The following is a 21,769-nucleotide window of genomic DNA, read 5'->3' on the forward strand; positions in this document are numbered from 1 at the left end:
TGCCGCCGCCTCAATGAACAACGCCGCAGGGCGTGGATAGATTGCCCGCCCTGCGAAGCTCCTGGAGCAAGCTCTTTCTAACGTTTCTTTCTCGCCTCTCCGCCTATTTTGGATTCCTGTACAGTTTAGTTCCTCTTCCACCCTAACCATATTATCTTTTTTGTGCTGTATGCTTTCCTTCCTCTTCGTCGACGAGTAGAGTCGCCTTTTACATCATTTAGCTCGCAATGTGATTTTTTTCAACGCTAGCTCAACCGCAATTTTCTCCATAAACTGGGGCTCGGTATTGGTGGTCTGGGTGCTGCTTTGGCGTGTGTTCGGGGTGTCCACCGTGTTGCGCTTCACATCGGCCACATATCCCTTCTCCATACAGCACACATCTCCTATCAGCCATAATGTCAGACGGCAGCGACTTTGAGGGATTCGGCGACAACGACATGTTCCAGGAGCCCGAGGGCTACTTCCCGCCCAAGCCTGAGCCCAAGCGCGAAGAGTTCGCCCGGCAATCCGATCTGGTCGAGCCCGGCACGCCCTCTGTTCTGCGCGTGAACCTGCTCGGCTCCCACCCGCTCTGGGGCCACTACCTGTGGAATGCTGCCAAGTTGTTTGCCAACTACCTGGACGCACGCAAAGAGATCGTGCGTGGCAAGTCGGTCGTCGAGTTTGGCGCGGCCGGCGCACTGCCGTCGCTGGTGGCCGTGTGCGGTGGCGCGCAAAAGGTGGTGATCACTGACTACCCGGACGCCGACCTGGTCGAGAACATCCGGCAGAACGTGGAGGATAACTTCCCGGCGGAATTGGCCAGCGGGGCCGTGGTGGTCGAGGGCTTCAAATGGGGCAGCGAGATCGAGAAGATTGCCGGGCTGTCGGGCAACGAGCACAGGACGTTTGACGTGCTGATTCTGTCCGACCTGGTGTTCAACCACTCGGAGCACACGCATCTGCTCAACTCGTGCCGGCAGCTGATTACCAAGCCCAGCGCAACATCCAGGGGCGGCGAGGCGTATGTGTTCTTCACGCACCACCGCCCGTGGCTGGCTGCCAAGGACATGGAGTTCATTGAGCGGGCCGAAAGCGAGCTGGGGCTGAAGGCCGAGCGTGTGGTCGAGGAGTACGTGGGCCCGATGTTCGAGGAGGATCCGGGAGACGAGCGGGTCCGGGGCACGGTCCACGGCTTCAGGCTGTCGTTTCCTGCGGAATCGTAGATCTTCTGATTACAATCGAAATTAGCCACAAAAATTTATTAAACCGGCCGGTTCCCAGCTTTTTTTCTGTTTTTTTATTCTCGGCAAGGCTCAGGCATGGCCGTGGGGGGTTCGGTTCTTCTGCCTCCAGTATCGCAAAACCACCAAACACTATTTTTCATTCTTGGCCAAGCATGTCGACTATTGAGAGCCAGGCGGACCAGTTCAACGAGGACGAGTACTACGACGAGTTCTCGAGCGAGTCCGACTACGATGCGCAGATCGCTGCCGACGACCTTCTCGGGTACACAGAGAACTGGGGCGAGAACGGCGGCGACTTCACCAAGCAGTACAACAAGATGCGGCAGCAGGTGGTCCAGCAGCGGTCACAGCCAAAACATACCGTGCCAGCCAAGGCAGCCGCGACGGCCGCGCAGGACGCCGGCAAGGCGGCCAAGCCGAGTATCAGCGGCAACGTGAATTTGAAGAGCGTGGATCTGAGCAAGTACTCGAGCCGCATCCACCTGGACGAATTCACGATGGGCAAGGACGCGAATTCGGGGAGCCGCAAGGGCCAGGGGGCGGCCAACACGCCGCACAAGGACAAGGCAGACCGGGCGACGACGGAGCAGGTGCTGGACCCGCGCACACGCATCATTCTGTTCAAGCTCCTGAACCAGGGCGTGATCTACGAGATCAACGGGTGCATCAGTACGGGAAAGGAGGCCAACGTGTACCACGCGGTAACCGAGTCGGGCGAGCACCGTGCAATCAAAATCTACAAGACGTCGATTCTGATCTTCAAGGACCGCGACCGCTATGTGTCGGGCGAGTACCGGTTCCGGCACGGCTATTCGAGACACAACCCGCGCAAGATGGTCAAGGTGTGGGCAGAGAAGGAGATGCGCAATCTGAAGCGGCTGCACAACGCCGGGATCCCGTCGCCGAACCCGATCGTGCTCCGGCAGCACGTGCTGGTTATGGACTTTTTGGGCTCAGCTGAGGGCTGGGCGTACCCGCGCCTCAAGGACGCCAAGATCCCGCAGTCGCGGTTCCCGATGCTCTACCTGCAGCTGGTGCGCGACATGCGCATCATGTACCATGTGTGCAAGCTCGTGCATGCCGATCTGAGCGAGTACAACATCCTGTACCACGCAAAGCAGCTCTATATCATTGATGTCTCGCAGTCCGTCGAGCACGACCATCCGTACGCTCTGGACTTTTTGCGGCACGACTGCAACAACGTGACCGAGTTCTTCCGCAAGCGCGGCAATGTGCGTACCATGTCGCTGCGCCGGCTGTTTGAGTTCATTACTGACCAGGCTACCGGCAACACAAACGAGGAGATTGATGCAGAGCTGGATCGGATCCAGAGCGAGATGGCTGAGATCCCCGATGAGGAGCTGGCCAAGCTCAGAGCCGACGACGAGGTGTTTAGGCAGTCGTATATCCCGCGCACGCTGGAGGAGGTTGTGGACTATGTGCGTGATGTGCACAAGATCAATGCCGGCGGACAGGAGGATCTGATCTATTCCAAGCTCGTTGGCCTGAATCTGTCGTCGACCAACACCGAGACGCAGCCCGAAATGGAAGAGGCACCTGGCACGGCCACAGCCGACGATGTGGCGAAGGATGCTGTTGAGGATGCTCCTGCGCAGAAGGAAAAGACGGGCCAAAAAGCGGATGATGGCGAGGGGCAAAAGGACGGCGATGGTGACCACGACGACGATGATGATAATGACGATGATGATGACGACGACGACGACAACGACAGCGAGTCTGATGACGAGCCGCACCTAAAGGGCAAAAAGCATGAGGACAAGGACGCCAAGCGTGAGCGCAAGCAGGCGGCCAAGGAGGCGAAGCGCGAGAAGCGCAAGACCAAGATGCCCAAGGCAGTCAAGAAGCGCAAAGAGAAGGCGAACAAGACAAAGTCCAAGAAGTAGGCTGCTGATCCGCTGGAATTCAGATCAAGCATGCTTTCTTGGCAAATATGCCACGATCAGCCTGGTTTATCTTTTCTTGCTAAAAAAATTCAGGCGCAGCTTTTGCAAGCAGCTTGGTTCCAGAATTACATTTTCAGCAAGCCCGGGGTTTATAATGAGCGCATTCATCGCCAGCGTCAAGAAAAAGGTGCCGTCGCGCAACACGCTGCTGTTCTGGGGCGGCGTGCTCGGGCTCGTTGGCTTCCACCAGTACAACAAGAAGGAGAGCAAGCGGCGCCTGGACTACTACTGCGCCCGGGCCGCACACGTCGCCAACGAGCCGATCGGGGCGCTGGAGACGCCCCGCAAGGTGCACGTCTATATTGCAGCACCCATGGGCGAGCTGGGCACACGCAAGGCGCGGATGCACTTTGAAGAGTACATTCTGCCGGTCTTTGTGGCCGGGGCGCTGGACTACGAGCTGACTCTGGTGAACGATACTGAGACTGTTGATGACATTGAGAAGGTGGTGCGTGGAGGAGTGCATTCGCGGATCGCTGAGGAGATCAAGGAGAGACGCCGCAAGCATCTGGAGGAGACCGACGAGACGGGCGTGCTGAGAATGTGGCGGGAGACGATCGACGAGCGGACCAAGGAGAACAAGCAGAGGGACGCAAGGAATAGGCGCGGCGAGAATCCGGGAGAGGCCCTGCCGGAGCTGGGCAAGTGGAAGCCGGAACCGTATCCAGGAATCATGGATGTGGTGGCCATTGGCCGAGAGACGTGGGTGGAGGTAGTCAATGGCATCAGCGAGGGCGCTGTCGGGTCGCTCAACCGCACTGTGCCGCCGCTGGTCAAGGTCAAGGCCGAGGAGCAGGAGGCAGTGCAGGTCCGCTGAGGAGCGCCGCATCGATACTACACCTGTCGTACAAGGCGAGGGCAGCGAGGCTGTGCAGGTGACAGACACAGCGGGCGCCATTGTCGCCACTAGTGACATCGCTCCCACCCCGGTGTCACCGCCGGAACCTGCGCCTGTCTTTGTCAGATACGACGAGTATGTCAAGCAAGAGCCGATGGCGGAGCTGCCAGCGGCGGCCTACATCTCGCACATGAACCTGACCGGCTGGGGCAGCGTGCCGCTCAAGATCTGGAACTTCTTCCACGACCAGCAGAACGTCGACAAGTACGCGAGCCAGGCGCTGCAGGTGGTGTTTGAGAGCACTCGGAGACGCACAACCAAGCAGGAATTGGAGATGATGGGAAGCGCCGAGGAGGGGCTGGAGGCTTGGGAAGGTCAGCACATGGATGTTGTTGTCGAGGACAAGGTGGCCGATTCATTGGTGATATACGACACACAGGCCGACAATGCCCCGTTCAAGAGCAATGGACGAGATAGCAAGTGGGAAATATATATTGGCAGAATTGCCTGGCCTCTTGTTGGCCAGCTCTCGACGTCATGTCGGGGTTGCTCCACCAGGGAGAGCACCGAAAAGGCATATTGCAGAGTGGCTATGGTGGTCCAATATGCGCCAGTGCAGCAGGCGCGAAGTAGCAGGCGCGAAATAGCAGGCAGCGCTCGTGCTATTGGTGCGGGCAGAGGTCAATCTCTGTGTACCAGGTGCAATCTCACATCGGCTATTACGATCTGGAAAATCTCGATGAGGTGCACTCGCTTTTCCTTTTTTTGCTCCTTCTTTCTCGTTCCGTCTTTTGCCCTTCCAGCCAATATTTTTCAGCACTTTTACTGCTTTTTATTTTTCGAAAGTACATTTTCGCCCGCGCATTCTTCATACACATCCCGCAGCAACACAAATGGACCTGAACCTTGTGTGCGGACCAGGTTCAAACAAGGCCCCGCATGAGCTGGGCCCAGTGACTGCAAGGTACAGTCGTTGGCCTTTTTGTTTGCGGGCTGAGGAGTATCTCGGCCTTCCAATAGCGGCGGGTGGGGTGTCCTGGAGAACCGGACCAATTGAGCCTGAATTCTTGTGCTCAGTACTTCAGGACGCAAAGCTCATTCCCCTCTTTGTTATTAAAATCCTGTAGCTCGCCGGCTGGCTCTGACCAGCCGCCAATGGTGCTGCCCACGATTCGTGAGCTGGAAACCATCCGCATATCGCTAGGCACAGGGGCTGCATCGTCCATAGCGGAGGCCCCTGCCGCCACCACAACCTCCACCACAACAATAGCAGCCTGCACCGCAACAGTGACTGCCCACGGCCAACCGCCGGGCGCTGCCGCGGATCTGGCTCCGCCAGGCATGTCGAGGCTTGGCCAGCAGCCAGAGCAGGTCTCTGGTGGTGCACATGCAACCCCATCGACACCAGCTGGCGACTCCAGGGCCCCAAGCCACCCGCTCCACAAGCGGATCTAGTCGCTGTTCACACACCCAATGGGGAAACCAAGCCCTCGCGCTCAGCATCGGCGGAATCGGCTAACAGCGACAAGCCCATGGGAATTCTGACCAAATACAAGGGCGAGCTTCAGGACGTCACGGACAAGTGCAACGTGCTGGCGCAGTTTGCTAGCCAGTACGGCCCCGAGCGCAACAAGTTCAACGCCCAGCCGTCTGACGATCTGGTTATCGACATGGCGCGCAAGGCGTACGAGGTTTTGATGGTCTTCATGACAATTCGCCGCGAGCGCATGTCAACGAGTGTTGATGATGATACCATGGAGTATATTCGCAAACGTCGCACTGTGCTTTCACCTGCACGGTCAAAGACCCGCAAGCGCTCTGTAAGTAGCGCGCCTCGCGCTTTGTTTGTTGTTATTGTTAGTTGTTTTCCTTTTGGGCTGATATGTCATTTGCAAGTGCTGGCCAGGGAATTGGGTTGTATATTATTCTCCATCGCCTGTGTCAGTATGAAGACATAGGCACACATGTGAATGCCTCCATTCACCCTATGCTCCATATCCTCCAGTACATTTGCGCGCCTCTTAATATTCTGCTTATTACTCCTGCCGGACTTGGATGAACCAAGCCGTGTATCTCGAAGAGCATCCGCCTTATGCCTCTTTTCTTTTCTCCGCTACATTTGGCGCCCTGTTGCCAGTGGACGCCCCAGCCTCCATTGTTCATTCTACTGACGATTTATTCCATTCACACACGCACACACACGCATTCACCCGTTCATACATCCATTGTAGAAGCGCACCGATGCCGCCCAGCCAAACTCCTGCCGCTCATGTGGCATCTCGGAGACGCCCGAGTGGAGACGCGGACCCGATGGTGCTAGGACTTTGTGCAATGCATGCGGACTCCGTAAGTATACTTATTTTCGGACGGGCTTTGAATTCAAGCGAGGGGTTTCCCCGGGAATGCCGCCTATACATGATGCATGCAATATGCACTACACTGGGGATCTGCATCATTCTTTCTCGACTCTTCTCGCAAAGTCCCCCTTTTGCCCACACTTGTATTTGTTCGCGCTTGGCTCATTTTCGCTATTTCAGCCGCGAACATTTTCTCTTTGAGGGATTCACATGCAAGGCTGCATAGCGGGCTTCCACACACACCTGTTTATATTGGGCGTGTCCCTCAAAGCTGCTTTCTGGCAGGGATGCTCGGCCCTCCTCGGCTTTTGCTGTCCCTGAAACCCCCTACGCACTCCCTTATCGCGAGGAGTTGATATCCCGATTCGGACACGTATGTATTACTGATTCTTGCCTCAGCACATTTCGCCCCTCATGCATATAGATTATGCAAAGCTGAATAAAAAGCGCGCATCTGAAGCAGCCGCCACCACTTCCGGCATGGTCAATACTATCACCCCCGGCAATCCCATGGCAGCCTAGCACAAATGCTGGTGCTGTTTCGGGGCCACCCATGTCCCACTACTCGCACAGCGGCCATTCGCCGACTTCGATAATGCCACCACACCCGCAGCATCACCAGCAGCATCACCAGCAACATCACCAACAGCATCACCAGCAACATCACCAGCAGCAACCACCGCCGCCTCCATCCGGCCCCAGTTCCTACCAACAAGGGTACTCCGCTCCGCCCCCGCCACCCATGCATAGCGGTCATCTTGGACACCACCCCCAGCAGGGATCCTGGCAGCAACACCAGCCGCCGCCGCCGCACTACGTCCAACCGCCGCCGCCTCAGCACCACCAGGCTCCACACCGCCCGCAGAATTACTACCAGCAGGGATACCAGCAAGGGTACCAGCAGGGGTATCCACCTGCAGCCACAGCAGCACTACCCACACCCACCCCCGCCTCCGTCGCAACACCAGCAGCAGCCCCAGTATACACAGCACCCGCAGTATCCGCAGCACGGAGTACCGTGAGCCGTACCCTCAGCAGCAACAGTGCTACCACCACAACCAGCCGTCGGAGAGTGCCCAGCACATGCCACCCGCTCCCACGCAGTCATCAGACACTGGACCGAACAAAACATCCATCTCTCGGATGCTGAGCTAGTGGCATTGCTGCTTCCATAGCGGTTTTCAACTGTAGAATTTGAGCAAAAAAATTATAGCGCGACCTAAGAAATTGTGTCCAGCAGCGCTTTTTAGTGTCTTGTCATCGACACACTGGTGATGTAAGGCGTATTGCATGGTAACAGGTTATCCAGCACATTCGCATGGTGACGGCTCAATGTGCTGCTTGGTAAGATCCAAGATCACAAGCAGGCCAAGCGAATCGGAAGGACCATCAAAATCGATAATTTTTTTTCCTGTTCCCCACTGCTTTTTCATCTGTACAGCTTTTTGTTTTCACTTTTTCTCCAATGCACGACCCTGACACCATGCCCTCGCCTAATGCGTCTTACATTTCTAATGTACCCACACCGCCTACCCTCTCCGAGACTGCCAGCAGCTCCAGCGCGTCAACAGAAACTGGGAAGCGGCGATCCACCCGCCACCACTGCCCGCGCTATCTTGACAACGCATTGACTGGCTATGAAGTGCTCGAAATGCTGGACGAGTTCATTATAGACACTGACGGTCCCCAGCGCCGCAAGCGCCGCCGGCGCGCTCCACGGGCTCCCAAACAGACGGCAGGGAAACAGCTGGGTGCAGAGGAGCAGAAGCCAGAGAAGAAAAAAGCAGCCGTGCGTCCGCGCTGGTATAACCAGGTGTATCTGATATTCCTCGCTCTGCGGCAGTCACCAGGGTACACAGCTAGCCGTGGGGACCTGGTGAAGCGCGCAGTAGAGCTGGACGAGAAGATTAGCAAGGAGCGAGGCCTACCAAGGGCGTTTACCGGCAGGACGCCGCTGAACAGCGCCAGTGCTGTGTTGACCAACAACTGGGACAAGCATTTTGTGCAGTTCCGGCCAGAGGGCGCGCGCAGCTACCATTTCAAGCTGGCATACCTGCCTGGCGACTTTGAGAGCGCATTGAAGGAATACGAGGCGTGGATGCAGGTGCTGGTCGAGAAGGACTGGCCCGTATGCTTTGGTCCGGACCTGCCTGTGCCGGTTGAAAGCTGTGACGCGAGTGCTGCAGATCCAAGCAAGCAGAGTGAGGCAGCGGGTGGCGGCTCGAATTGCATTGTATCTACCTGGAATGCAACGCGGAGCTATCTCAAATGGCAGCACCGTGGTAGACCCGCCAATAGCCACTGATGCTGACACGCCAAGCGTGATAGCTGAGGACCAGCAGCCTAGCCCTGGGGCGCCGGCACTCGAGGCACCAGCCACTATCTCTGGCGACATTCCGCGCACCTGGCAAGATATCGTCGAGGTTAAGCCCTCGACGATACCGCACGCCGGCAACGGTCTATTCGCTGTGCGTGACCTGCCTGGCGGGATCCCCCTAGGCTTCTATTTCGGCGTCCCTATGACCGAAGACGAGTACGATTCGCTGAAGGACACTGTTGGCATGGCATCGCACTACTCAATCATGTACCGGAAAACGGTGCTCGATGCCACCGACACCAACGGCATGCCATATGCGGACCCTGGCGGCCGCCTGTACTGTCCATTCCACTTCATGAACGAGGACCGCGAGGGCCAAAAGTTCAATATTGCCTTCCTCGAGGGTGTCAAAGTCAACCAGATCATATGCCTAACGACACGCAATATCAAGAAGGGCGAGGAGCTGTTTGTTTCGTATGGTGAGGAGGTCGATCGATCAAAATGGGGGACATGGCGATGATACTGAAGGCGAGGAGCTGGCTCGCCCGCGCGGTGTACGCGCTGCTGTGGCCGACTCTGTCAAGGGCGAGGCAGCCGGTCCCACCAATTCCGCTGTAGGTGGTCTGCAAACGAAGCTGCTGGCTAGTGACGCCGAATAAACTCGGGAGTGTCGCATGCATTTATTTTGGAGCACTATGTCATATAAAGCACGGCTGGCAGATGCCCATTCCCGCCCTACTGGTCAGTGAGGTTCATCGCTTGCATCAGTGCCCCGTAGACCATCTTAATCTTTGCCCGGATCGAGTTGGCTTCCTCTGTATGCTTGTCGGCAAGCCTATGTTGGCCAGAACTTTGCGTTAGCAATATTTTTGTGTTTCTATTGCAATGGCGGTCCAGTCAGTGCCACTACTCCATTACCAGTGTTCAGCACTTACTTTTCCATATGCTTGACCTTCTCGTCGATGAATGAGTCTGCCTCAGCCAGTGTCATTTGCAAGTGGAATCCAAATCCCACATTGACATAGATGTGTGATGTGTCAGGCCTATACTGCGAGAATATGCAACACCATGTGTCTTCCTGTTCGTTAGCTACCGCTGCCAACGGGTGCCTGCTGTCACCCACAGCTATTTGTGGGGGCATTGGTCTATGGAGACACTTACACATGCGCCTTCGCATAAAAGTTGGATCCCAGGTCAACCTTGGTATCGAGCTCCTCGAGCCCGTTGTCTCGTATTGTCTGGATGTGCGTCTTCAGTTTCAGATATTCGGATATGCGGTTGTAGACGGTGTCGCGCACCTCCAATTCCTGCTGCAGATCTGGGCTGCAGCTTGTTGTTGATAAAGTCCTCGTATTTCTGGATCGTCGTTTGAAGCTCCGCCGGGAACTGTGTGTAGTCGATTCCACTGCTGACTGCCGCCATGGTCGTAGGTAGTATGTGTTGTTATTTTTTGTCAGGATGTGCAGGGGTAGAGCAGTAATTTTTTGTTGGGCCACGGCAAAGCACAAGGATCACTTCATTTCCACAAAAACGCCCCAGTTATGGCTATCATATAGCTTGTTGCCATCGACATTGTGCATCTTGCGTACATGGCAGTTTAAATACTTGCCTGGGATACTATAGTCTCCCAGACAATTGGATAGCTGCAGTGTGCTGGCATGTCCTCAGATATCGCGCCTAGTTTATATGCAATGTAGGCCACCATGTAGATACACTGATATTGGAGATAGCAGTGGTATCCTGGATGTCGTTTCGCGCTTTTGTTGGCGACACTTGATTTCACCGCATATCCTAGCACCGTGCAAGCCGGGTCTGCACCGTCGGCTCGCATCCCTGATCTCATCAGCTGGCGTCTTGTCACGTGGACACCGCGATTTCTAGCCTTGCTGGAGTGGGGGAAGAACCAAATTGATGCGAAAAAATGCGTAGATTTTGGAGATCAGCCATCAGACAGCAAAATATCGGCTTACGAAAACGTAGTCCTCTGCCTTTCTTTATCTTTCACTTCCCAGCGTACCTCAATTCACTCAGATTTCATAGAAAATGACTCTTCCGCGCGTGTTCTTCAAGGTCTCGGCTGCCTCCAAGCCGCTTGGCAAGATCGTCATGGAGCTGCGTTCGGACGTCGTGCCCAAGACGGCCGAGAACTTCCGCGCGCTGTGCACGGGCGAGAAGGGCTTTGGCTACAAGGGCTGCACGTTCCACCGCGTCATCCCCCAGTTCATGCTGCAGGGCGGTGACTTCACCAACCACAACGGCACCGGCGGCAAGTCGATCTACGGCAACAAGTTCGCCGACGAGAACTTCAAGCTGCAGCACACCGGCCCCGGCATTCTGTCGATGGCCAACGCCGGCCCCAACACCAACGGCTCGCAGTTCTTTATCACTACCGAGACCACCGCGTGGCTTGACGGCCACCATGTTGTGTTCGGCAAGGTCACCGAGGGCATGGATGTTGTCAAGGCGATCGAGGCCAAGGGCTCGGCGAACGGCCGCACCTCGGAGCGCATTGTTATCGATGACTTGCGGTGAGGAGAAGGCGTAACCGGAGATGTCAGTAAAGGATCCAAATAAAAGTATGCCAAACCTCGCGCAGCAAGCGGCTAAAGATCGGTTTTGTATTTGAAACAAATGGCATGAGAAGGGGACATGGATTGGGCTGGCAATGACAGCTCTCACAAAAGAGCTCGGCCCTGTGTAGTGGTTGGGCTCGTTACAGCGGATGGTACGGGCATGGCAGAGATCAGATCCCCGACTGACCCGACTGGCTCGCTAGGCGCTGTGGAGCCAGAAGTGCCGCTCACATCAATGGCTGACACGTCGGTGGCAACGGCCTTTCGTAAGGTCTCGGCCCTACGCAGCGACGTTGTGATGATCTCGCCATGGATAATGTCCTTGCTGTCGTCCGCCTGCTTCGAAGGCGCTGAATATGGACGCTCATCAATGGTGGGCAGCCTGGCATTGGGCGGCGCTAGCGGTGGGTTTAGCATGACTGCCGTTCTCAGGCAAGTCAAGGTGAGAAGCAGCAGGCTCGAAGACCTCGTCCTGAACTCAGTGTGCTGTACTGGCTGGTGTTTGAGAGGATGCGCGCAATTGACGGACCGTCCATGATGTTGATCTGGGCCATGCTAGAGTCAGGCGTGAAGAAGGCATCCGACGTCGCGCCAGTGTGCATAGATCCGATGCTAGAGAATAGATCCGAGTTCCGGTTCATTTGCATGCTTGTCAGCGATTGCATATAGAGCGACCGTGTGCTGTCCGCCTGGTCGACGCTCGTGACGCTGCTGCGAGCAGGGAACCGTGGAGCACTTTGGGGGTGGAGGCGGGCCATCGGGTCTATCTGATGTCCGCAGTGGAAGGGCGGCCATTCCACCCCATCCGGCCAACAGTAGAAGAGTCGCGCTTGTCAGAGTCGTAGCTTTGGACCGCCGGCAAACACACTCATGTGCTGATTGCGCAGTCTCTTCTTACCGCCATGCACATCCGGTATGCTCATCGTCGGCTTCAAGCAGCGTGTTGTTGGTCAGTATCACATTCATGTCGCCGCTCTTGTTGGAACACGCCATCATGCGAGTTGTCGGTAGTTGATGTGGAGTTGGACTGGCTGCGGTTGTGACGCTTAAAACTGCCGCTGCGGTCGAGCGTGTTCTTGCGGCGAGCAGATGCTCTCGAGCCCTTGCGAATGAGCACAGGACCCTTGCTCGGCGACGATTTGATTGGGATCAGCGGCGGCGACGGCGAGGGGTTCGCTACGGACATGTCGCTCACAACCGCCGTGCTAATCTGGGCAGGTCCCATGTCCAGAATCCACCTGAACACTCGTCAATGACAGGGCGGCAGCGGTGCTAATCTGGCCAGATGCTGGCCGCTCGCTGCTCTTGCTCTCCGGGCGAGGGAGAGTGCTGAAGGGATTGGTAGTCTCGCTGCTATGTGCACCCTCTCCAGCAGTTATCGGATCGTACTGGTAGGTCTCGGGAGCAAACGATGACACCCGATCAGAGCTGGCGGTGCTTGGTGGATACAGGGGGTTGGTGCTTTTGCGTGAGCACAAGGGCCGACAGCTGCGAGTCCCTCTTGGATAAAGGCGGCCTCAGCACGGCTGTAGTGATGACAGTCTGCTCTGAGTCACTGGGCAGGTGTGGATTGCTGTCGCGGTGAGCCGTGATGCTGAACCCATCGTTCGTGTACGCGGCAGCAGCAGACGAGTACGGGAACATCGGCAGCTGCCCGTTTTGCGCTGATATCTGGCGCTGCCCTATGGTGGGCGGCAGCTGGTTCGAGCGCACTGACGGGTTGCTGTCATATGTGCTCGGGTGGCCAGAGTTTGTGGTCGACATGCTCTTGAGCACAAGGTTGGCACTCGGGGGCAGGACGCTCGGTGGATAGACCATTCCGGACTCATTTACACTAGATTGAACGAGGCTGCTGTTGTTGGGATGCGGGTAACCGTAGCGTGAGCCGCTGGCCTCGGACTCACTGAACAGGGCGGATGAGTTGTTCAGCACTGACTGGCGCATCATATCCTGGCGAGCCTCGGCAGACACAATGTTTGAGCCTGTGTTGGAGCGAACCAGCTGCTCGAGCTGCTGTGGAGTGCCAGGGATGACGACGCTGCTCGTATGTGATGATTCGTGGTTTGACTGCGCGATCTGCGCAGACCACGGACCCTGGCCAAAGAACGAGTTCTCGCGGGTCATGCGATCGATGTAGGGTATGTGTTTGAGATAGTTGCCAGTGCTGTCGACGTCGGACTGGTCCATTGCGGCCGACTGCACCAGTGGCGCTTTGGCCTCGCTGACGTTGCTGTGCATGCGGGAGCGAGACTTTGACTGGGGAGGTTGCGGCGGCTGAAGCGGATCGCACGACGAAAAGTTGCTGACCAGGCCGAATGGATTTTTTGGCTGTGGCTGGTCGCGAGTTGCCAAGGAACGTCGCGCGGTTCTTCGAGTCCATCGTCTCGACCTTCTCGAGCATGCTGGTGACAATTCTTTGGCGCCTGAGGGAACTAGAATCTGAACTATCAACATGGCAATGACAGCGGTTATCAGGGTGCCAATGCCGGTGGTGGTGTTGCCACCAGCTAGCCTCCGTTGGACAGTCTGCCCAGGAGTCAAGTAGCTGATGTCGAACGCCATGAACATCAGGACAAAGGCAAACATTGAGAGCGCCAGCAAAATGCCAGAGTGCTTCATATAGTCGAGTGTCTGCACTTCAAGCAGATAGATAACATTCAGTAGCGGTGTCTGGCGGTACTGTGGGCGATCAGTGGCGGCGACCTGTAGCCGCTGTGATGGCCGGACCACCCCTCCGTGTCTGCTGGATGATCCGATGCACGCGCAGCAGCACCCAGATCATCGCTCCAAGGAAGACAAGCATGAAACACGAGATGGCCAGGCGCGCGTTGCTGCGGGCGCGGGCCATGTCATTCCTCCTTCCCGTACGCAACAAAGTGGGCCACAATAGTGAAAATAAACGAGGCAAGACCGAAACCAGCCAGCGCCTTGCCAGGCACATCACCGAGCGGCGAGTTGTCGCCGAGAACCTGCTTCACGCTGTGCGACGACCAGTTCAACATTACTAGCCCGAGCGCCAGGAACAGAAAGGCCATGCCAAATGTCCACAGCCGGAGGCCCTGGCGAATGCCTGGCTGCTGTGGAAACGTCGAGCGGCGCCACCTGCTGGCCCAGATAGACCGATGCGCGACACAGATTCCACGTCCTGCAGTTCCTGCGCGGCCATGATGCCGTCGCGTCCCATGAACAGCGCCATTGCTATTAGACAAAAGTAGTAGGCGAGCATGCGCGCAGCAGACTCGATGCGCTTCCTGCCGCTTTACGCGCGACGCAGAGAGCGGGTTGATGGCAGACCATGAGCCAGTCTCATGGATGCGCCAAAACAGATAGAGGGTGACGAAGGCGTCGACCAAGAGAAACTGGAGATACGAGAGCCCGCTCAAGTTCATCGTCAAGGTGTAGAGTAGTCAAAGAGTGTGAGACAGTCCGGCCAGCGAGCTGTGTTTGACAGTGGGTAATATGCGTGGATGTTCGTAAAAATAGGAAAGGGTGCGAGAATAGAAAGGAGAGAAGGAATAGCGAGATGGGATAAGAATAAACGGTAGGGAGAGAGCGGGTATCTAGCCGCAATAGATTCGTAATGCCGCGAGACCTACAAAGGCGCATATAGCAAGTCAGCGGTACGGAGCGGATCTCCAAAAAGGGCTGAGAATAGCAGCCGCGCGTTGCAGCCGCCTGCTGGCACGGGAGACGGTACATGGGCGGCAGCCATTGAACAGGCACGTCCATACTTACGGTGCTCCTATTCTGCGCTCGCTTGCCGGTGCTTGGTCGACAAACACGCTAAAAGGAAGGATGTAGAAAAGGAAGAGAGCGGAATAAAGGGGAGCGTTAGAAAGGGAGCAAAGGAGAAATCGAAGCCGGTCCGCATCTCTGGCGATACCAGCGGTTTGCGCGGTCCATGAAGCAAGACCACAGACCAAGCATCCAGCTGCCAATTTTTCACTCAACTACATTCTGTTTTTGTCAGTGGCAGGATTGTCCACCTGTCTCTTTAAGCGACTGCACATCGATCCTTGCCCCAGCTGCACAGAAGCGACGCAAAAACAGCCTGTGCAAGGATCGGCATGCCAAGCGAACGCAGAGGCGGACGGCCACTGCGCTCATGGCTCTCCAGGCAGGTGGGAGGCAGATAAGCGCGTCTCATCCACATGTGTGGGCAGGGAGGGGCATAGCCAAGTGGTAACATGAACCAGAGTTACTGGTAGCAGCGGCGGGGGGAGCATGCCAAAAACATACATGTATTCTACTTAAAAGAAGGTGAGGTAGATGGTGGCCACAGCGGTTGCAGCAATGGTCGCATAGCCGGTTTTGATGACACCCTGGTTGGTGAGCTCCCGACCAGTGTCCCAGAGCTACAAGACAAGATATGAGCGCGTATGTGGTTAGCCAACACATGTGCTGCTGGTTCCCAATGTATGTTTCGGCCTGCCAGTCGTGGACAGCGTCGGCACTGTGCGTGCTACTTACCAGGTGGCGGAAACCGCTAAAGATGTGGAAGGAGAAGCAGCTCGAAATGGCCGCCTTGGCAACCAGCAGGAGCGCAGGGTAGCTTGCCAGGGTGCTGGCCACAGCGGCCGAGCTGAGATCCATGCCCAGGGCCGGCGCAAGGCCGAATGCAGCAGAGTACAGCATCGCACTGCCGCCAACGGAGATCGCAGTGAGGCGGTTCAGGCCTGACAGGACCCAGGTCATCTGGGGCTGGTAGATGTTCAGGTGCGGCGAGATGGGGCGGTGCTGCTTGGCGCGCGCGGCGACCACCGACTGCGGTTCCTCGTTACGGCGCATGGGCGTGGCAATGAATGCACTACACAGAGTCGGGAAGAGCATACTGGGTGCGGCTTTAGGTCTGTCGGAACAGCAAGTTGCTGAGAGTGGCAGCAGCAAAACAATAGGACAGCGACTTACCGAGCACTGCGGGCGGCGACAGCACGGTTGAAAGGCAGGCGAGCAGCAGAGAAGGCGCCGGTTCTGGTGATTGCGGAGAACATTGTTGCGAATTAAAAGACAAATGGAGGCAATAGAGCTGCGGGACTGAAATTGAAGAGCACAGAGACGAAAGCCAACAGCAGCGATATCTGTAGATTGCGCGACTGCTATCTTGCGATAAAAAGGGTGCGAGTGGGCTCGGGGCAGCCGAAACACGCAAAATCTCCGATATTTTCCGGCTTGCCTTCGGCTCGGCTCGGCGGGCCGCTGGAGGCATGGCCGATTTTTGTGCTTTAGCCGACTGGTGCGCTTTGGGATTTCACACTCCAAGCATATGCTTTGGCGGGCCCGTACCACCCCACCACCACACGCCGATGCTCTGAGCACCACATCCTTCTTCAGCACTTTTTAGTTTCAACAGAAGAAGAAAGAATGGGCAAAGCTGCCAGAGAAATCACCCCCGAGGAGCTGGGTCCAGGTACCAAGCGCTGGCTCCAAACAGTCGTCGTAACTCTATTTGGCATGAGCATAGTGGTCTGCCCATTGTTCTACCTCTTGCTGTACGCAGTCGCCCCGTGGCTCTGGCCGGTGCTGCTCATGTACGGCGCGTTCTGTGTCGTGGACCCGGGTGTCGAGGACGGCATCGGCCGGCGACGCGAGTGGATCCGGGTGCTGCGAGTGTGGGACTACCTGGTCGACTACTTTGAGCCGCGCATCGTGTCGGAGGCCACGTTGGATCCTGGTAAAAGATACATCATGTGTGTCCACCCGCACGGCATTCTGTCATATGGTTCGCAAGGTGGTTGCGGGTGCCAAGAAGGTCGGGTTTGACCGGGCGTACCCTGGCATCACTGTGCATCCGGCGGTGCTGCCGATCACGCTGCGTATACCGTTCTTCGGCGAGTATCTGCTGAGCATGGGCGCCATTTCGTCGTCCAGGGACAGCATCCGCAAGTGCCTGGCGCGTGGCGGCGGCCATATGCCTGGCATCATCATCGGTGGTGCCCAGGAGAGCCTGCGCACAGACACCAAGGTCACAACGCTGGTGCTTCGCAACCGCAAGGGGTTTGTGCGCGAGGCGCTGCTGGCTGGAGCCGATCTGGTGCCTGTGTTTGTGTTCAACGAGAACAAGATCTATAAGCAGATGGCCAATCCGCCGGGCTCGCTGCTGTACAGAGTGCAGCGGCTCTTCCAGCGCTACGCACATTTTGCCGTGCCTGCGTTCTACGGCAAAAACGGCTTCACGCCCTTCAAGACCCCGATCACGTTTGTGGCTGGCGAGCCGATTGCGGTGGACCAGACCAAGGCGCCGACTGGCCAGGACATCGACCGCTACCATGCGCAGTACCTCGAGGCCCTGACTGATCTGTGGACCAGGTACCACGCCAAGTACGACGGCGAGGCTGAGCGCCTGGATATCATATAGACCAACGGGCAATGGCGCCAGGCCAAAGTGGGGCTTTGAAGTAACCGCCGCAGCCGCAGCCCGTAATCCTGAGCTTGGATTCCTATTGCGGGCAGGTGTCTTACGAAACCGCCGGCAGAGCTAAAAGCGCAGGTCTTGGCAGGGCCTTTTTTTTATAGCCGTCCCAGCAGAGCCTCCTTCACAGACACCCTGGCTTCACTGCTCTTGTGCCTTCCTCAATTCAACCTCTTCACTCCCTGCTTTTTTTTTTCCATAAATCTTTTTGTTTCTTACCAGCGCATGGCCGCATTCTTTAGATTCTGGACACGCCAGGCAGAGGCGCGCCCGTTTGTCACAGTTGCTGCAACCGAAGCCTGCCTCTCGGCGTGCGGCGACCTGCTCGCGCAGACAATTGCTATGCACATAGACTTCAAGGGCGACAGCACGGATCGCATGGACGACAAGGAGCGGCCGCAGCGCAAGTACGACTTTGCGCGGACTGCCCGGTTTGTGCTGTTTGCCACCTGCGTATCGCCGATTGGCGTTAAATGGCATCGGTTTCTAGATAGGCGGTTCCCGATCCGCACGCAGACGACATGGTTCCGCACACGGCGAAAACAGGCCAGCGCAGCAGGCAGTAGTAGCAGCGGTGTGGGCCAGGGGGGCGCCCAGGGAGCTGCGGCCAAGGCGGCCAGGGCGAAGCGGAAAACAGAGCGCGCCCAGGCGGCACGGCAGGTCGGCAAGCGGCTGGTGTTCGACGTGGCTCTGTATGAGCCCAGCATGTACTTTTTGTTCTTTGGGTCGATGGCGCTGCTCGAGGGCGGTGGGCTCGACGATGCTAAATTCCGCATCAGTACGCTGCTGTGGCCGACGTATCTGACAGGGCTGACCATATCACCGATCATTCAGTCCGTCAACTTTGCGTTTGTGCCGCTGATCTACCGCGTACCGTTCGGGAGCTGCTTTGATATGTTCTGGGACTCATATCTGAGCTGGGTCAACAACGAGAAGCTGGCCATGATCAACGAGCGCGGCGGATACTGACATAGAGTCGTAAGCGGCATCTTTGGGTGCAATAATAGATCTATGCATCACCGGCCAGTGGGGGAGGTAGAGTTGGATTTGGAACTTTATGTATTTGACCGCTGGTCTCACTTGGAAGGATGGGGTTTTGTACAGGCATGATGTGAAATGTAAAACGCAGGCCCAGGGCTCAAGCGCCGTGGTGGAGCTCGTTGTAGCTCTCGTAGTTGATCGGGAAGCGCACACCGTCGCCCATGGTCGTGGTGACAGGAGCGAACCACCAGTACCAGGTAGAGCCAAATACCTGGTAAAAGTTCTTCTTGGCGCCAACATCAAACAGATTGACGTACTTTGCCTGGCGCAGCCCTTGCTGCTGCTGCACCTTGAAGTGGTTGCGCTCGTAGCTTTCGATCGTGGTTAGATTCGACAGCACAAGGTAGATGTGGAAGCCGGCAAAGGCGACCAGACACAGCGAGAACACAGCCGACAGAATCATTAGCACAATGGCGTTGACGTTGACTTCGTCGCCGCCGTCCATCTCCACAAACTCGTGCAAAAAGTATATCACTGTCGTCACAAACACGCTGGATACATAGAGAGTGCCGTGGCAGATGAACAGTAGGAACGCCTTTTGTGTGTGGAACCCGACGCAGTTGTTGAGCCACGGGCAGTGGTGGTCCATCTTCAGCACACAGATGCCGCAGATGCTGCAGTGGTGCGTGCGGTCTGGCTTTGGCGCATTGCACTTTTGGCAGAACCGCGGCTGCCCGTTGTCCTTTACTGTGATTGCGTACACAAGCTCTGTCCGCTGCAGCTGCTCCTCGGTCAGCTGCCCATTACTGTCGTCGCTGTATTCGCTGGCGCGGTCGCTCTCCTCCAGCTGGCGCTCCATGTCACTCGAGCTGCGCGAGCTCGAGCTGAGGCTGTGTGCGTCGTCTGCATACCGCCGGTGCTGTGTCGATGATGCCTGCCGGTTGGTGGAGCCAGGCTGAAAACCTGCTGCTGCTGCTGCTGCTGCTGCTGCACGGTTGGGAATGCGGTGATACTGGCCATGCGACGCCGTCTGTCGACTTACTACGCCCACTGGGTTACCTGGATTCCTGAACACGCAGATAAAGTAGCTCCAGGTGGTCAGCACCCAGAGCGTAAGCCAGAGCAGTGCCCACAGAATGCAGAGGAACCGTCCATTTCGGTACATTCGCGGAAGAACAAAGCCGGTATATGCGTACAGCGACCAAAACAGCAGGCCGAGGGTGAAAATAACGGGCAGAAAGCCGAGTGTCTTGAACACCTTGCGCCGGTTCCATGCCGGAAGAAAATTGAGCGCCATGTCGCTGTCGAAATATAAAAAAGAGGGAGAGTAATGAGCAGAGTAGACAAATGGAGCCTCGAAGTTGGCGGCGCCCGTGCTCCGCTTGAAAAAATTACCGGAATCAGCCTTAGCAGAAGGACACAGGAGCTAATTTTAGAACGTGGCCGCTCTCTTGGAGACTATGCGTCCGTGTTTCTGTGGGTTGCCCTGCTCTGGTGGCGAGTCCAGAACATTGCAGTCTGAGCTAAAATACTGGCAATTTGATTTACGAAAACGCCGCTATTAAAACGAGGAGCAACCAGCAGAGACTCGCATAGATACTTGGGGCAAACGCACGCGCGCCGTCGACCAGTACCGGCTGATACTGCATGTTGCGATCCCATCCAGGCTGCTTTCGTCGCAAAACATATGACCGTACAAAGTCGTCGTAGTTGCCCAGCACCCGCTCCACAGGTGGTGCTGGCACAGGTGCTTGGGCGGGGGCTGAGGATGTGCTAGCAATTATCGGTAGCCCATCTGGGCCAATTAATCGCACTGAGCTTGACGGCTCCTCATGTACCTCAACAGTTGGCCGAGGCACAAAGGCCGGTGTTGTGTCCAAGTCGTGGCCAACCGGGTCGGATAGAAACAAAGTGCATTTGCGTACACACACCTGTTGCAGGATGTCCAGCTTGGTTTTGCAGTCTTCCTGGCACTTTTGTGTGCGCTCAACGATTGACTCGTGCGAGGTGCTGGAGTTGAGGCATCTGGTTTTGCATGCATTGTCCTTGCACTCACTTTTGCATGCTACTTGTACATTACATCTGTTTAGTTAGAGTGCACTTGTGATGAGCATGTACAACAGCTACATGCTTACTAATGCCAGCCCCTCACCTTGTACTGGGTCGCCAAATCCCCGAACTGCTGCTGCTGCTGCTGCTGCCGGTATTGTGTATGACGTGTGTGCCAGCAAGAGACACAATGCTATTGGTATCGTCGCTTGTGAAAGCAGCCTAGCTAGTCTCATTCTTTGGTGTTTGGGTAGTGTGGGTATATTAAAAGGACAGGTTTATTTTGAGATGAGCTTATTACTACGACGTGAGCAGGCAAGAGGAAAGATGGTAGTGGCGCCTGGCCATGTCTCGTTTGTAAAAAGGGCTCCGAAACCTACCACAGGCTTGTTCATCCAGCTGCCCCCGCACTTGATCAAAAACCAGCACCGCATGGGTGCTGGACTCAGACTGCCAGTGTCTCAAAGCAGGGCTGAAAACAGAGCCATGCTGGCTGCCATTGCCGTCAGGGAGATCCCAGTACAGGGTATCCCCGACGATGCAGCCTTGGGCATAGGAGTATCCTGGGCACCACTGATCCGCAGCGACACGCCAGTTGAGGGGCAGGTTTCCGTTGATGTCCTGTTTGCGGGGCATCTTGCGGCCAGCCACGCCGGGCACGCCCAGACACCGTGCCTTGCAGCTCTGGTCCGTAACCTTGCACCCAGCCATGCACTCCGAGTCAGCACTGGCATTGCTGCCGCCATCCACTGCACCGTTAGCCACTCCCTTCAACGCGTCGGCACCGCCTGTGATGCTGTCATCGCCCGAGCCGCCATCCACAGGCGCCAAATCGTTGGCGAGGTCTGGGCGCATGCCAAGCAGCTTGCCAATATCGTCATCGGCCGGCATCTTTGCTCAGGCTTGCCACTGCGATGTGGAGTATGCCCAGGATCGGAATGTAGAATGCAGAGGTAAGCATTATTCAAAAGGTACAGGTAGAAGTAAGCGGCAGGAGTTGACCGAGTCGGAAACCACCGAAAGTTGCAGCACAGCAGCGCACGTACTTATACTGG

The 21,769-nt window shown here is 56.5% G+C and overlaps 12 protein-coding genes across 12 annotated transcripts; 8 read left to right on the top strand and 4 right to left on the bottom strand.

Moving 5' to 3' along the window:
• The first annotated feature begins 76 nt into the window (after positions 1–76).
• On the top strand, positions 77–1,297 carry DL89DRAFT_173687 (uncharacterized protein). Its single transcript, XM_040883826.1, has one exon. It carries the CDS (start codon positions 396–398, stop codon positions 1,203–1,205), a length of 810 nt encoding a protein of 269 aa, XP_040742964.1. The 5' UTR covers positions 77–395; the 3' UTR covers positions 1,206–1,297.
• Positions 1,298–1,334: 37 nt separating this feature from the next.
• On the top strand, positions 1,335–3,019 carry DL89DRAFT_236151 (RIO1-domain-containing protein; the record flags this gene model as incomplete). Its single annotated transcript, XM_040884969.1, has 2 exons — positions 1,335–2,725; positions 2,816–3,019. Coding segments are annotated over exons 1-2 (1,551 nt in total), but the record flags the coding sequence as incomplete, so codon positions are not given.
• Positions 3,020–3,520: 501 nt separating this feature from the next.
• Positions 3,521–5,345, top strand: DL89DRAFT_173670 (uncharacterized protein). The gene is made up of 2 exons (XM_040883825.1): positions 3,521–4,997; positions 5,156–5,345. Exon 1 carries the CDS (start codon positions 3,910–3,912, stop codon positions 4,969–4,971), a length of 1,062 nt encoding a protein of 353 aa, XP_040742966.1. The 5' UTR covers positions 3,521–3,909; the 3' UTR covers positions 4,972–4,997; positions 5,156–5,345.
• A 1,417-nt stretch (positions 5,346–6,762) lies between these two features.
• On the top strand, positions 6,763–7,693 carry DL89DRAFT_173522 (uncharacterized protein). The gene has a single exon (XM_040883823.1). It carries the CDS (start codon positions 6,939–6,941, stop codon positions 7,533–7,535), a length of 597 nt encoding a protein of 198 aa, XP_040742967.1. The 5' UTR covers positions 6,763–6,938; the 3' UTR covers positions 7,536–7,693.
• Positions 7,694–7,698: 5 nt separating this feature from the next.
• On the top strand, positions 7,699–9,694 carry DL89DRAFT_268253 (uncharacterized protein). Its single transcript, XM_040887848.1, has 3 exons — positions 7,699–8,598; positions 8,645–9,181; positions 9,231–9,694. The coding sequence occupies exons 1-3, from the start codon at positions 7,869–7,871 to the stop codon at positions 9,359–9,361; spliced, it is 1,398 nt and encodes a 465-aa protein (XP_040742968.1). The 5' UTR covers positions 7,699–7,868; the 3' UTR covers positions 9,362–9,694.
• Positions 9,282–10,167, bottom strand: DL89DRAFT_268254 (uncharacterized protein). The gene is made up of 4 exons (XM_040887849.1): positions 10,090–10,167; positions 9,864–10,025; positions 9,638–9,745; positions 9,282–9,537 (listed from the first exon to the last, which is right to left on the bottom strand). The coding sequence occupies exons 1-4, from the start codon at positions 10,122–10,124 to the stop codon at positions 9,438–9,440; spliced, it is 405 nt and encodes a 134-aa protein (XP_040742969.1). The 5' UTR covers positions 10,125–10,167; the 3' UTR covers positions 9,282–9,437.
• Positions 10,168–10,327: 160 nt separating this feature from the next.
• On the top strand, positions 10,328–11,339 carry DL89DRAFT_268255 (peptidyl-prolyl cis-trans isomerase A1). The gene has a single exon (XM_040887850.1). The coding sequence runs from the start codon at positions 10,746–10,748 to the stop codon at positions 11,232–11,234; it is 489 nt and encodes a 162-aa protein (XP_040742970.1). The 5' UTR covers positions 10,328–10,745; the 3' UTR covers positions 11,235–11,339.
• A 38-nt stretch (positions 11,340–11,377) lies between these two features.
• DL89DRAFT_293659 (uncharacterized protein) lies at positions 11,378–14,664 on the bottom strand (the record flags this gene model as incomplete). Its single annotated transcript, XM_040890410.1, has 14 exons — positions 11,378–11,673; positions 11,742–11,974; positions 12,012–12,038; positions 12,076–12,120; positions 12,174–12,248; positions 12,304–12,485; positions 12,520–12,703; positions 12,762–13,531; positions 13,569–13,689; positions 13,728–13,987; positions 14,037–14,106; positions 14,144–14,345; positions 14,378–14,513; positions 14,539–14,664. The coding sequence occupies 14 exons, from the start codon at positions 14,662–14,664 to the stop codon at positions 11,378–11,380; spliced, it is 2,727 nt and encodes a 908-aa protein (XP_040742971.1).
• Positions 14,665–15,537: 873 nt separating this feature from the next.
• On the bottom strand, positions 15,538–16,256 carry DL89DRAFT_236156 (cytochrome b560 subunit of succinate dehydrogenase; the record flags this gene model as incomplete). Its single annotated transcript, XM_040884970.1, has 2 exons — positions 15,746–16,256; positions 15,538–15,630 (listed from the first exon to the last, which is right to left on the bottom strand). Coding segments are annotated over exons 1-2 (453 nt in total), but the record flags the coding sequence as incomplete, so codon positions are not given.
• A 39-nt stretch (positions 16,257–16,295) lies between these two features.
• Positions 16,296–17,741, top strand: DL89DRAFT_323345 (diacylglycerol O-acyltransferase 2 like 3). Its single transcript, XM_040891386.1, has 2 exons — positions 16,296–16,966; positions 17,004–17,741. The coding sequence occupies exons 1-2, from the start codon at positions 16,637–16,639 to the stop codon at positions 17,628–17,630; spliced, it is 957 nt and encodes a 318-aa protein (XP_040742973.1). The 5' UTR covers positions 16,296–16,636; the 3' UTR covers positions 17,631–17,741.
• Positions 17,742–17,909: 168 nt separating this feature from the next.
• Positions 17,910–18,653, top strand: DL89DRAFT_247313 (uncharacterized protein; the record flags this gene model as incomplete). Its single annotated transcript, XM_040885121.1, has 2 exons — positions 17,910–18,208; positions 18,305–18,653. 2 exons carry the CDS (start codon positions 17,910–17,912, stop codon positions 18,651–18,653), a joined length of 648 nt encoding a protein of 215 aa, XP_040742974.1.
• Positions 18,654–18,822: 169 nt separating this feature from the next.
• Positions 18,823–21,605, bottom strand: DL89DRAFT_293663 (zf-DHHC-domain-containing protein; the record flags this gene model as incomplete). Its single annotated transcript, XM_040890411.1, has 5 exons — positions 18,823–19,923; positions 20,294–20,389; positions 20,480–20,662; positions 20,818–20,862; positions 21,195–21,605. 5 exons carry the CDS (start codon positions 21,603–21,605, stop codon positions 18,823–18,825), a joined length of 1,836 nt encoding a protein of 611 aa, XP_040742975.1.
• Between the last annotated feature and the right edge of the window lie 164 nt (positions 21,606–21,769).

This window comes from Linderina pennispora (assembly GCF_002104995.1).
Source record: "Linderina pennispora strain ATCC 12442 chromosome Unknown DL89scaffold_8, whole genome shotgun sequence".
Classification (NCBI taxonomy): Eukaryota; Fungi; Kickxellomycota; class Kickxellomycetes; order Kickxellales; family Kickxellaceae; genus Linderina; species Linderina pennispora.

What these genes read in the sequence shown, in the direction of transcription:
- DL89DRAFT_173522 (XM_040883823.1), top strand. Translation starts at nt 6,939, where the DNA reads ATGTCCCACTACTCGCACAGCGGCCATTCGCCGACTTCGATAATGCCA.
- DL89DRAFT_268253 (XM_040887848.1), top strand. Translation starts at nt 7,869, where the DNA reads ATGCCCTCGCCTAATGCGTCTTACATTTCTAATGTACCCACACCGCCT. An exon ending in CAAGCAGAGTGAGGCAGCGG is followed by an intron (nt 8,599 to 8,644) that starts GTGGCGGCTCGA and finishes TGCAACGCGGAG; the next exon opens with CTATCTCAAATGGCAGCACC. An exon ending in GGAGCTGTTTGTTTCGTATG is followed by an intron (nt 9,182 to 9,230) that starts GTGAGGAGGTCG and finishes ATGATACTGAAG; the next exon opens with GCGAGGAGCTGGCTCGCCCG.
- DL89DRAFT_173687 (XM_040883826.1), top strand. Translation starts at nt 396, where the DNA reads ATGTCAGACGGCAGCGACTTTGAGGGATTCGGCGACAACGACATGTTC.
- DL89DRAFT_268255 (XM_040887850.1), top strand. Translation starts at nt 10,746, where the DNA reads ATGACTCTTCCGCGCGTGTTCTTCAAGGTCTCGGCTGCCTCCAAGCCG.
- DL89DRAFT_173670 (XM_040883825.1), top strand. Translation starts at nt 3,910, where the DNA reads ATGGCATCAGCGAGGGCGCTGTCGGGTCGCTCAACCGCACTGTGCCGC.
- DL89DRAFT_323345 (XM_040891386.1), top strand. Translation starts at nt 16,637, where the DNA reads ATGGGCAAAGCTGCCAGAGAAATCACCCCCGAGGAGCTGGGTCCAGGT. An exon ending in GTAAAAGATACATCATGTGT is followed by an intron (nt 16,967 to 17,003) that starts GTCCACCCGCAC and finishes ATGGTTCGCAAG; the next exon opens with GTGGTTGCGGGTGCCAAGAA.
- DL89DRAFT_268254 (XM_040887849.1), bottom strand. Translation starts at nt 10,124, where the DNA reads ATGGCGGCAGTCAGCAGTGGAATCGACTACACACA. An exon ending in AGTGGAATCGACTACACACA is followed by an intron (nt 10,026 to 10,089) that starts GTTCCCGGCGGA and finishes AACAAGCTGCAG; the next exon opens with CCCAGATCTGCAGCAGGAAT. An exon ending in TTTTATGCGAAGGCGCATGT is followed by an intron (nt 9,746 to 9,863) that starts GTAAGTGTCTCC and finishes CTCGCAGTATAG; the next exon opens with GCCTGACACATCACACATCT.